We start from the raw sequence: 13155 nt of genomic DNA, 5'->3' as shown, positions 1-13155 counted from the left end.
GTATCTACAAAAATAGGTAACACCTAATTTAAAAGCAAAGAAATAGGTTGACAACTTATGAAAATGTTATAAACATGCTGTTTGCAAACATAAGTGTGACTTTCTATGAAGCTTTATTGAAAATTTGTATTTTATAAAGCACCCACCAATATTGAGGAATGTCTAGTCAAAGAACTCCTGTATTCTCATTTAGCCTTCAGACTTGATTAGACTATCTGCCTTCATCTTTTTTGCTAATAAAAGCAGAAACATCATTTTGATAGACATGGTTTGAGTTTTTTTTTTTTTTTTTTTTAATAAGCTGCTGAATTTTAAAAAAGTAATACTTTTGGGGCCACCAAATATTTTGGATCATGCAAAGAATCTATATTGTACTGTAGTAATTTTGTAATATTTGTAAGATGATATAGTGGGTGTGACTGGTTACCATTGCTTGAATCTGTACATTGTTCCAATAAATTGTTTACATTATTATGGGGTTTTGTCTTGTATTTTCTCACTTTTTGAGCTTTTTTCCTTCCGGATCTGGACAATATTAACGTGCAAGGAAACTCGTCAGATCACCTAAGTAACTTCTGTCTCAGTGGTCTGTCCCCTTTTAGCGGTGAGGCTCAGGTCTCTTGAGCAGGGTTTATCAGATTCCAGTCTTAGATTTTTGTGTTGTTTGACTTTGCATACAAAGTCAAGTTTCACATCGTGGGTCCACTGTATGACCTGACACAACAACCCGTGTTGACCTTATTAAAGGCTTACCCCAGAGGTGGTGACATCTTATAACTATTGTAGGAAGAACTTGAAGCAACCACAGTCATCCTCAAAGCAGTATAAAGGTAGTTTGATTTTCTTTTTTTTTTTTTTTTTCTCTTCTAAATATCTTCCTCCTTATTTCTTGAGATGAATGGCAATTTGCTGCTAGGCAAATTACACTATTGTATAAGCATTTGTACTGTGATTAAACACATCTTAGCTATGCATGCAATGAGCGTTTGGGCACACAAACACTGATTTCTCTTTCCAAAGATGGACCCATTAGAAGTGTGTAGATACAATATTTAACTTTAATGGAGCCTGTGCAAATATGACAGTGTAGCAGCACAAAATACTGCATGCCGTTTGGCTGCTTAGTATAAATGTGTATTATTTCCTGCATGCGAAGGGGCAGGGATGCCAAAAAAATTTACAACTGAATGTTTGCAGTACACTCATGTTTCACTTCTTTTTAGCTCAATTTGTGGAATCTGTGTTGCCTTAAAGTTAAAAGTTCAACAGGTATGACTAACAAAACCTGCAAACATGCTCATTCATGAACTACGAAACCTTAATTTACTAAGAAGAAAACCTTAATTTTTAGATGATTTAGGGAGCAGTTTACCCAAGGTATGTTCACAACTCGGCTGGAATTTAGTAAAACCACATTATTTCATATTGCATCATGGATATTGTGTACATCGGTGTGGTCTAGCTCATATTAGTTATCATTTATCCTGTATTTAATAAGCTTAAACATTAATTTCTCACTGAATTCACTGTTTATCCTCCTCAATGTGCCGCTGCAACGTCCTCAGTCTACATGAGTGCTGGAGTTTTCGCGGAGCACTTGAAAGCAGCATTTCACCCAGCGACGGCTCGTTGTTTTGTCTGGTGTCCTTATCCGCCATTGGTAGCGCTGTTTCGTCCACCCAAAGTCTGCCTTTCTACGGGAAGAAACCATAGGGCAGAGACGCATTACAGCCGAGTGGAGGTGGAGTCTAAAGGTGGGGAGGGAGAAGAAAGGGGAGAGGAGGAAAACGGGGAAAGGCAGATACAACAGAAACGGGGGGAGGACGGTGAATGATTTACGCTTTAAAAGTTGCATTACAACAAACTTAAGAGTTGCGGTGAAGAGGAATAAAACAAGATGATAACGCCCTACTTCCTAGAGAATTTCTGGGTAGGTGGTGCCTTTTTTATTCATGGTGTTTACACCGGTGCTATTCCTTATTATTCTCTTACTGTGTTCCCTCCCTATCATGTTCATGTCACCCAGGAATCAAGTACTATTCACGTTGCAGAAATAGTCGTCTGATTCATAGGCTTGCTGCTGTAAAAGCGGCGGTTTCCGGTACCGCCAGACGTACTGGTCAGCGGCTCTCCGACCACCGTTAATTTTCTTCGGCAATTATTATTTAGCCACCCCGGGATTTGGGCCTCGGTAAACCCATCTAACTTGAAACCTCCAGGAATCCACCCTCCGCTCCCACTAATTGGCCGTCTCAGGCTTGCTTGGAATGTTGATGGTCAGTTCCATGACTGTTATTGGACGCTTCGGCTGTCAGTCATAGCCCTTGGCCGTACGCGTCATTTTTCTTCCGTAACAAAGTTTCAGTGAGAGGCCAGATGTTTAGTGAGTTAGAGAACAGCTTTAAAAACACCGATTCACCCCCATACTGAGTCAGACGGTTAGCTCATATTTTAATATAGCCAGAGCTGTTACGCGTGTACCACCATTACACTGTGTACAGTGTAGTCTTTTTACTCCCTAATGGTCGTTTCTCTCCCGATAATTATTTGACGTGGCTATGTCATAGCAGGTTGAAAAGTAAAAGTAAAGTTTCGTTCTCAATTCTGCCCTCACCAACCTGTCTGTCTTTCAACTGTCCTTTATAGCTCTTTGAGCCACAAAGACAATGTTATCATGTCATGATTCAGGTCATACAGGTCATGTATTGCACTGTATCCCCCGCAGCACGTATGGGTTGTTTTTTTTTTTTTTTTTTTTAGCCATACTGACTCATATCTGAACTGTTGTACATGCTGTGGTCTCTTCGGCTGCTCATGTTTTTCACTTTGAAAAGGGGTTTTGGTTAACAGCGGTAGGTAAAGCGGATGACCAAATATGTGAGAGGTATTCTAATAAATGGGTTATTTTTCAAACATCGGGTGTGCTTGCAGCTCTTGGAAATGTAGTGCTTAGATTACATTGCATGATGCCAAAGCACATATCTTTTACATAGAGTGCGTCAACCTGTTCCTCAGCTAGAAATAACCTCCATTCATAAAGTATCCCTGTCTTCCCCAAGGTGGGAAAATACAGACATAGTTTTTAGCCTCAGTTGTCCTGCTTACAAAGCTGATAAACTTAACTTAGTTACTGAATGACACCTACATTAAGCTAAGCGTTTGCAGTAATTACAGAGTACAGTGCTGTCAACCTCTAAAGCCTTTTTTTCTAAAGGAGACTTCATCATTTGCTAAATGGAAAAGAGGAGGGCTGAGACACTCCTGATTCCTCAATCTGCCCCTTGTGCCCCGCAGTGGGCCACAAGAGAATCCAGTGATGGCAAAGATCAGCTGTGTGTTTAACATGCAGGACACACACACAGACACACTTGGCATTAGGAGATGCATCCACTTGCTTTTGACTTGACTACAAATCATCACCACAGACACACACACACACACACACACACACACACACACATACACATGTTAGGCTGTCAGATTCGATCTATTTTACTTTTGCACAGCATGCAGGAGTATATACCTGTCTCCATTCTGTCCTCTTTTAGTCTGTTGTTTTTGTAAAGACATTTTTGTTGGTTCTTTTCCTCGTATGTAATCTTGGCTTGAATCTCTGATGTAGACAATAACTCCCCTTCAGCTGAATAAACAGGTTCTTTTAGATTTAGAAGCCAGACATGGTACAGCCATGTTGTTTCTCTTTCTAAGTTGCGGCACTTGATTGGTCACTGGCTGCAACATTTCCGCTAAATAGGTTTACTTGCAAGTCTCATTTCCCTTTTTTCTTTGTGTTAAATTTGCATCAGTAGGTTAGTTCACTGTGGTCTGGGGATGAAAATTTTCATGGCAAAAGTGCACTATGTGTTAATGTCCCCAATTTGTACTGAAACATCTCCGTCAGTGGATTACTATGGCAACAGGTAGTAGATCTAATGCTGTATTTTTAGCTCCATAACTACAATAAGCTTATGTTTAATGTGGAGTTTGTTAGCCACCAGCCTGTCATGGGAAAATAAGACGGCAGTGTGACAAGCAAACAGCGATGATACAGCCAACAGCCCCGGGATGGCTCTCTTCTCCATGGTGTCTGTATTTTGTGTGTGTGCTAATAAGTTTCTCACACGACTCACTGTGCAAGCTTATGGTCACACATTTGAAGTGTCACAATAACACCGCAAAGACTGGAGTAAGAAGAGGAGATGGACAGTGGTGACGCATTTCCCTTTCTTCATCTGACCCGCAGATACACAAACAAAGCAGCTACCATATTGCTGTCAATCTTTGTCTTCAGAGGAAGGTCTTGCTGAGTTTTTGCAATGGGATTGAGTTGTGAGGCTCCAGCAAAGAGCCATGACATCCGGTTAAATTTCTATAGTATTCCCAAAAAGTGAAAAGAGTTTGGTCAACACAGACTTTTTGATTCACTTCAAACAGAAATCCTGTCTCTTGGTGGTTTGTTGTTGTTTGGTTTTGATGCTTGAGTTTCAGCTTTCATGTAAGCTGGGTTTAGAGGTGGTGAAATGAGTCATAACTTGTGATACACTAACCTGCTCTGGGATTTTTCCTGTACACTTGATGTCACATCCCTAACTGTAAGCAGTGGTCAAGCTCTTGTACATTTATGTTACCACAAACAAAGCCCAGCCTGTGTGTGCTTACCACATACTACAATCTCTGCGTGTGTTGCCGTTGGACTGATGAGTTGCAACAGCTCAGTGCACCGCTCCCAGACCTCAATGGTCACATGACCCAGGGCAGACACTCTGATGTCATCCTGCTGTCTACCCACTCAGAGCCCTGGGGTCTACAGGCTACACCAGGCCATCGTTTACAGTCTGTCTGGAAAGACGAAGTCTCGTTTGGCTATGTCCAAATTCCTCAATGAAAGTGTGCACTCATACGTCTTTTTACTGCTTTCCCCTGAACATTTGTTCAGATCCTGACAAGTCATGTCAGCTGGAACACTCTTAATCCTTCTTAATATTTTTCCCGGTTTACTCAGTTGCTAATGGAAACTATGGACCGAATCTTCCTAAAGCACATTTAGCCGACCTATGATACATTTTGCACCATTACGTGAGGAATGCATATTCTATGTACACTACAGCCGGGACCTTAACAGCCATGAAAAAGTAGTTTTTGTTAGTTCCACCTACAATTTAATAGGTACAGCTTTGTTTTTTTGAAGTAGTCCCTCTTTGCAGCCTGCATACCAGGGTGTTTTAACGCTAATGTAGCTCTTTACTTTATTATGAGGTAAGTGTGATTATTTTTTTCTGCATTCTCCAACACATATTCAGTGACTGCTAATTAGCTTAATATGTTATACACATGTGCTGTGAAGCAATGGAAAACATATTGTTACTTGGAAATTAACGTTGTTTCCTGACATACTCTATCTTTGAATACACAGAGTATGTCAGTAAACAGTAGAATAGAGACAGACTACATTGTAGGCTACATAACAGAAACACTCTTTTAGCTAGATGTACCTAATAACCTGGCAACTGAGTGTATATCAGTGTACTGAAATTAGTAGAGCTTTCACTGTCTAGCTTGGTTCATCTTAGTTATCTTTTGTTGTCAGAGGGAGAAAAGGGTATAATACTGAGTTAACCAGGACTCTTTCCATGTCATGGGTTGCATTACTGCCTGTCAGGCAATAAACACTTGATTCCCCACACACAGGATATTGAAACTGGAATTGTACTCTTAACAGAAAAAGAGTGAATTCCTGTCCTGCTCTGCCCGGCAGATGTTACATGATAAACTGCAGCACTGTGGTTTAGTTTATCTGTCCTTTAAGGTGGTATTTCAGATTAAGGGTGTCAGCAATGTAACAGTTTCTTTTTGCGTTGATTTTACTCTGTTATTACATAGATGTTGTTGTTGTGTGTGAAAACAGAATAGAATATATATTTTGGAAGCAGTCTGTGGTATGATCATGGCTCTATAACCCGTAGATTGAACAGAGCCATTTAATTTACCACTGCCTATGTCTCATTCTCCGCTCTTTGGAACTTCTTATTGACATAGGAGACTGTGGTTTGATGAGAAAGCTATGTGTTTTATATATGTATACATATCTTGATTATGAGACTAGATAGAGGTTCCTCCACTGCAACTGACAGTTATTTTCTTTAGTGATTAATTTGTTGGTTATTTTCTAGAGTAATTGATCAAATGTATGGTCCTTAAAATGTCAGAAAATAATAAAGAAAAAAAAAGCCAAGTCTAAACCCAAAGATATTCAGGTTTACTATCACCTTAGTCAAACAAAAGCTGCAAATCCTAACATTTGAGAAGGTAGAACAAGGGAATGCTTAGAAATTTTTTTGAAAAATTAACGAAAAATGATTAAATTGTTTATCCAGATAGTTGTTGATTCATTTTTTGGTGGCTGATTAATCAACTCAAAGTTGCAGCTGGGATGCCAAACTCGAAATAGTGTGTGGTGTAGTGTAGTGTGCGTCTCCAGTAGTCATACCAAAACAACCATCTTGACATGTTCATATTGCCCGTGAAAGTTTACAGGAATTATTAGAAATGAGAGGGTTAAATTGATTTGAGGAAAGAGGTAGCAGAATAAGGAGTCAAAGTTTTTTCACCAAGGTTGAGCTGTTGTTTGCATGATAAGTATAACTTCGTTAAAGAGTTTCTTGAACCCTCAGCAGTTTTCAGTCAGTGTTCAAGGACCTGAGTTGTGTCATAGTAGCTTTTTTTTTTTTTTTTTTTTTAAGGAAAAGAACAGGCCAGAGCAGTTTCAGTCTGAATACCACTATATAACCTGAAGCTATAGTTCATAGCTGGATATCAAATTCAGCATTTATTAGAGGTGAGGTTGCTGCTTTTTCCGTCTGAGCTCGCCATATAACTACTTAAGAGTGAGACCACTCTTCCTGGCATAAGAATTAGAGCACATTCAACCATGATGTCAGATGTGTAGTTGCTAGGATATTACCTACTTTTTTTTTTTTTTTCTTCTTCAGCCTAAAGCATACAAAGACACTGAGTCCCCTCATAGTCTGTGCATCGCAGACATAGTGCAGTGTGTCACAGCCAGTACCTAAGTTCATGTTGAGATCTTTTTCTGTCAGCTATAATATTGGCATAGACTGGATATTGGACAGCTCACACTGTTCACTCTCTTCCATTTTTATGGACTCCATCAGTCTGTAGGAAGCTGTCTCAGCCGTACAATCTGCTACAGCTCAAACAAACCGTGATTGACACGTGTGCTAACCGCTCAGCATGTTATCCTCCCTTTGGGCTGGGGCAGAGAGTTAAAAACCTCTACATCTAAATCCAAGTATAATGAGTACTTCTGAATTTCACAATGTGTGGTTGGAATATTAAACGCCCAGCGCGAGGGCTTTCATCAATGAGTCTCAAGGCGAGGACATTGAGAAACCGTGCGGCACTCTGGTATCACTTCTTCCTGCCACGGTTCATATAGATGTAGTTTTACAGCCCTAAATTAGCTAGTACACTATTTAAAGAGTTGCAGTTAACTTATAAATCACAGCTTTCAGGTTTGTTTGAGGTGATGTCTTTGCATTCTTGGCCCTTCTTTGTAGGATCATTTTTTTCAGAATCAATTCTAGTGTAGTAACGTGGTAAAAAGTCAAAAACGCCCTGAGCTGTTTCCTGTGTTTGTTTTTTATTTTTCTTTGTATTCATTGATATCACATTCCACATGAGCATAGCTGTTGGGCAGTATGGACTTTCTTCCTGTTGCTGTTCTGCTCTGTTTGGAGCCGTGTTTTCGCTCATTTTCGTCACTTCCCTGTTTTGTAGATTGATTGGTCAATTGTAAATGTTTTTTCCTCACGTTGTGTGTCTTATGGTGCAGGCATTATAGTGCAAGTGTTATGTAAGGTTAGTGTTACGGTCTGTGTCTCACCTTCCTGTCTTGACATCTAATGGATGCAGTAGTTTGCATGTCATGCTGTTTGCTGCAGGCGGGGTAACAATTAAACTCGTACTTTTTTTAATGGTTATCTTGTTATAACAGGAAACACATCTCAGTGGTCTGCTCAGTGGGGTAAAATGTAGGCCAGTGAGCTGTAGCCTAGAGAAGGATAATTGTCTTTTAAAGTCTATTTGCTTTGTAAATATAGTCCTGTTGGAGCTAGCTCACTTGTTTCATTTTGACACAAACTTCCTGACCTCTCATGTTTGTCAGTGTGGAAAAACAAGGCCAAACCCCTGTGTTAAAACTGCACTGATGTTGTAGCCTCTATCCCAGACTGCTGACAGTGGATTGCTCCAGGAATCAGGAAATATCTGTGACAGTCTTGGGTTGAGGTAAAACAATGTTAGCGCACAGAGTCAGACAAGAATGAGGATGAACTTCGGTGGACAGAGGCGTTATCATATCGACTTCAGCCTATGTTTGACTGAAAGTATGAGCTTCCTTATTTGTCTTCATGTGACACTTGGTTGCAGGTGGCGCTTCAGTCCTCTAGATGATGATTAGCAAAATGGATGATACTTTACCATTTTCCCTAACAACATGTCACAAGCTGTCACAATCAAAACCATTAATTCACTGGCTGTTATTGTATTCTGTTGGACAGTAGTTCAGTAGTGTTGCTGCCTACGGCCTCTCTGTTCTCTCAGATAATCTGCCTTTTTTTTTTTTTTTTTTTTTTCTAAAAGACACTTCCTAGCTACAAGCCATGATTTGTATGTTTCCTCCCTCACTGAAGCAACAGTCTGCTGGAGGGCAATGAGGAAGTAAAGTGATTCTTCTTTGAATTGAAGCTGTGGCAAGAATAAACTGTTAAAGACAAAGTTTAGAGTGTAGGCCATATACGAGTGCGAAACATAGTGTGGCTCGGATGACCAACAAGCCTGACCTGTCAGCTGTACTATTGTAAACAGACAGCTGTTGAGGACCATAACCCTTTTCCAAACCAATGGCTCATATTTTGAATACAAACTCGGCACCGACACAGTCATTTTAGCCAAGGTCAACAGAAGTCAATCTAATGGTAAAGTCCATGAATGATGTTTATTATCTGATTCTGTGGGCTGTCTGATTGATTGACTGATTGTGCTGATTCAGTCTACATGGGCCAACTTTCTCATTAGTCCTAGCATTTGATATCAGAGGGTCTTGTGCCGGATTTAGCCCGACATACACTGGATATTTGAGGTTGGTACTTATATCGATTTTTGGGTGTTTAGACACATATTGAGCAGGGTATTTCACAGTTCCACTTGTTAGTGCTCTCTGGTGGACAATCTATGTTTCCAAAATAAAAAATACCTATTTTGGAATTTCTGTTCTGCACTTTCCTGTTACTTATTGGCCAACATATACACTGATACCAACATATCTGCAATAAACTCTAATACAAAAGGTAGCTTAGTAAGAGAGTACGTTCCTCTAGGCAAATTTTTATTTATTGTGAAATTGTTTTGCTTGCCGTTACTGCTTTCCGTAATTCAATTTATGTTTTATTCATTGTCTTATTTATTTTATTTGTATCCCGCTGACGACGTTACCATTGTTGAGTATTTAAAAATAAGCAGTACAACAATGAATATTATTATTATTATTATTATTATTATTATAGTTATTGTTATTTTTATTGTTATTGTTATTATTAGTCTTAGTAGTAGTAGGAATAGTATTATTACATTATTACACAGTAATAATAGTACAGTAGGTCATTTATGATTATCAAACATTTTTTTAAACCTATCGCCAAAAATTCTCTTTCATATTAATTATTTAGAGGTGCACTTGCATTTTTAAAGCATCAGTGCAACTGGACACCGTTACCCAGTGACATGGTTACGGCAACACAGACAGACAGTTGTCTGGCTATCTCTTACATTAAATGCCCGAGCCTCAGACCAATCTACCACCGTTTTAAACATTTTCCAACGTTCATTACTCCCAAACATGGCCAGGATGAGTATGGTTGACCAGAGGCTGCTGCAAATGCAGCTGCAAGCTATGCAGACGAGGAGAATGCTGCTTTTAGAGAAAGTCTTCACGGTAATGTGTGATCAACAACTGAGGTGTTGTCTTTGTTTGTTAGACACGTCTCTTGACCTGCTGACTGATCTTTCTGCCTTCTTTTTGTTTTCTGAAATACAGGGGGAAAAAAATAATGGCTTTGATGTGCTCTACCATAACATGAAGCATGGCCAAATTTCCTCCAAGGAGCTGACAGACTTCATCAGAGAAAGGTAAGACATTTTGGTCCCATATGCACCAGTTCTACATGGTTAACAACAAGTTAATCTAGTACATACAAAACATTGCTCGTTAACCTTTCATAATGTATCTAGTTCTTCAGTAATGTCTTTCCTGGCTTATGGTTTTCTTGGTCTTTACAGTTGACACCTGCAGCTCCCATTTCTTGTATTGTGCTTGTAATAACAACCCAATACTTAGCTGAGACTGCTACTAATGGCAACTTTAAATTCTCTCAGTTGCTACTGATGTACATCTTGAGACATGTGTGTTTGCTCTAACTTGGGCTTCGACTCAAGATTTTTCCATTATCGATTAATCTCTGTTAATTTTTTATCAACTGATTAATGGTTTAGTCTATGAAATGTCAAAACAATGTCAAAAAATGCCCACAGCTTCTCAGATTCCAAGGTGACGTGTTGAAATGTCATGAAAATTAACCACAACATTTACTCAGTAAGGTCAACATCATGACTATAGGTAGATCAGTGTGCACGGTATGCAAACGTAACCTCTTTTTTAAAGGAGCTTAAGGCTGAGTCCATCTGTAACCTGGCATTATGTTACACACCTTCAGTGTCTACAGCTTGATAATAGCATAATAATAGCTTCTTTTCAAACTCTTCCCACCTCCATAAAGATTAGCCTCATTATGTGAGAGGTATGTGTTCATAACTTGCTACATGATAGATGGTCTGCCACCAGAATTCAACAGTGGATTCCAGTGTCTACTTGGCTTTGAGGAATGCACTCAGTCTGATTTGATATCCTAACTCAACTGTGTTTATTGAAAGATGTCGGGAATGTTTTATTAATAATAAATGATGATGACTCAGGAGGTTATTTTACATTTACATTAAGGAAAATCTGCTTCTTTCCATTATGTTAATTAAGTTATACGTATGTAAAATAAAGAAAGAAAGAAGGAAAGAGAGAGAGAATGTAATGAAATAATGCAGTCACTTAATGTGGCTAATATTCGTATTTTAGCACATCTACAGTTATTCCATTTGGGGCAGCTGGCTCCGAAGGAAAACAGATGCTTTTCAAAGAATTTTACAAAAATCAAATCAGACTTTCTGTTTCTGAATGATCCTTGTGATTGGTTGTTCAATGATTTGTAAAGCTTTGCTGTTTAAACTGTTCAGTCTCATTTTTTTTTAATAAATCATCGTTTAGCCTTTAGCTTTGCCTAAATATTAACTGTCTTTCCAGTCTGCGGGAATGTGGTTGTTTGTACTATATAAATGAATCAATGTGTTATTGACGAAGGAGACAGAAGGTCAGGTAGAGATGAATTTATTGTGTCGTACTATAATTAGAATGAATGAATGAATTCTATTCTCTTCGTGCCAGCTTCCAGGCCGGCTTTGGCTTTTGAGTTCACAGACTGAATGATACTCCATGGTTGGTCCCCTTTGAAAAACTGCATTACTGCTCCCTCTGGTGGAGAAAACAGCGCTGTGCACTTGTTAGTGAATTCTCCAGATCAATCAACATACTTCACCACTTTATACTAACATTAAATAACAAAAATACACATTTCACTGCCAATTAAAGGAGACATCAGATTGTTTTTCCTAAGATTTAATACTAATTTTTTGTTTTCCAAGTTCTTTCTTAAGCTGTCTGAGCACCTCCTATAATTTATTTCAGATCTTTACATCTGTGAACAGCTCCGCCATTTCTTTTGGTTATTACATTGTGGGACAATAGTATTTACATTTAGCAGAATTTACAACATGATGAATTGTAAAAATGAAACTACCATTCTGGGCTCACCAAAGATGTGGAAGTGGGAATATAGCTTAAAATCTACCTCCAACTCATCCCATCCTCTGCTGTTGGTGTCCTGTGTGTGAGTTTCCCTTTTCTTCCATGGCACGTTTGTGTTTGTCTGTGTCTACCTGTGTGTGTGTCTGTGTGTCTGTGTCTGTCTGTGTGTGCGTGTCCGTGTCTGTGTGTGAGCATGTTTTTGTCCTGTTTCCCCCTGGCTGACCTTGTCCCTGTGACGTGACTGCAGAAAGAGGCTGGCAAAATGAGACATGCATAATTCAGGCCTTCATTATAACACTGCTGCAGTTTTCTTTTCTTTTTTTTTTTCTTTTTTTTTTTTACTCATGTCACTTTGCTGCAGAATGAAGGAGTAAAAAGGAAAATTGAGAGAAGCAGAGTTTCAAACACTAGCTTTCATACCCTGTCAGCTTCAACATGAGGTTTCTGAACAAATCACAAGCCAAGCCACACTTATTTGCCCACACACTGTGCATGTGGTCAAACATTTATGTTGCAAGCTCTAAGTGGGTATTTTTTGGCTGGGATCTGTAGTTGTTCAGTGGCATGCCCTGTTTGAGCCATAACCTAGTTGCAAATACTTTAGAGAAACTTTCTCAAAATATACAATATGGTTTGTTTTTTCTTAAAAAACTACAACTGTTATCAATCTACAATCTTGGTATCATTGACATGTGAGACTGTTAATTTAAGCTTAATCAAAGTGTTGTTTGTGATAATTTATAATGATTAGTATTGATGAATTATGTCTGTGTGTGTGTGTCTGTGTGTCTGTGTCTGTCTGTGTGTGCGTGTCCGTGTCTGTGTGTGCGTGTCCGTGTCTGTGTGTGAGCATGTTTTTGTCCTGTTTCCCCCTGGCTGACCTTGTCCCTGTGACGTGACTGCAGAAAGAGGCTGGCAAAATGAGACATGCATAATTCAGGCCTTCACTATAACACTGCTGCAGTTTTCTTTTCTTTTTTTTTTTCTTTTTTTTTTTTACTCATGTCACTTTGCTGCAGAATGAAGGAGTAAAAAGGAAAATTGAGAGAAGCAGAGTTTCAAACACTAGCTTTCATACCCTGTCAGCTTCAACATGAGGTTTCTGAACAAATCACAAGCCAAGCCACACTTATTTGCCCACACACTGTGCATGTGGTCAAACATTT

The 13155-nt window shown here is 39.1% G+C and overlaps 1 protein-coding gene across 6 annotated transcripts in view; it reads left to right on the top strand.

Annotated features, from left to right (window-relative positions):
* Window positions 1–1710: 1710 nt before the first annotated feature.
* The window catches only part of fcho2 (FCH and mu domain containing endocytic adaptor 2), a 41364-nt gene continuing 29919 nt past the window's right edge, over window positions 1711–13155 (top strand). For 5 of the 6 annotated variants that reach the window (XM_040157281.1, XM_040157278.1, XM_040157276.1 and 2 more), the window contains exons 1-2: window positions 1712–1930; window positions 10115–10206. In XM_040157281.1, the coding sequence (XP_040013215.1) occupies window positions 1898–1930; window positions 10115–10206 (125 nt within the window). In that variant the 5' untranslated portion in view covers window positions 1712–1897. Of the gene's footprint in view, window positions 1931–10114; window positions 10207–13155 lie in introns of all 6 variants that reach the window. The other variant, XM_040157275.1, reaches the window with a different exon arrangement.

This window comes from Xiphias gladius, chromosome 20, assembly GCF_016859285.1.
Source record: "Xiphias gladius isolate SHS-SW01 ecotype Sanya breed wild chromosome 20, ASM1685928v1, whole genome shotgun sequence".
Taxonomy (NCBI): domain Eukaryota; kingdom Metazoa; phylum Chordata; class Actinopteri; order Istiophoriformes; family Xiphiidae; genus Xiphias; species Xiphias gladius.
The sequence above is the reverse complement of the archived record's forward strand: the minus strand, read 5'-3'. Positions and strand labels throughout refer to the sequence as shown.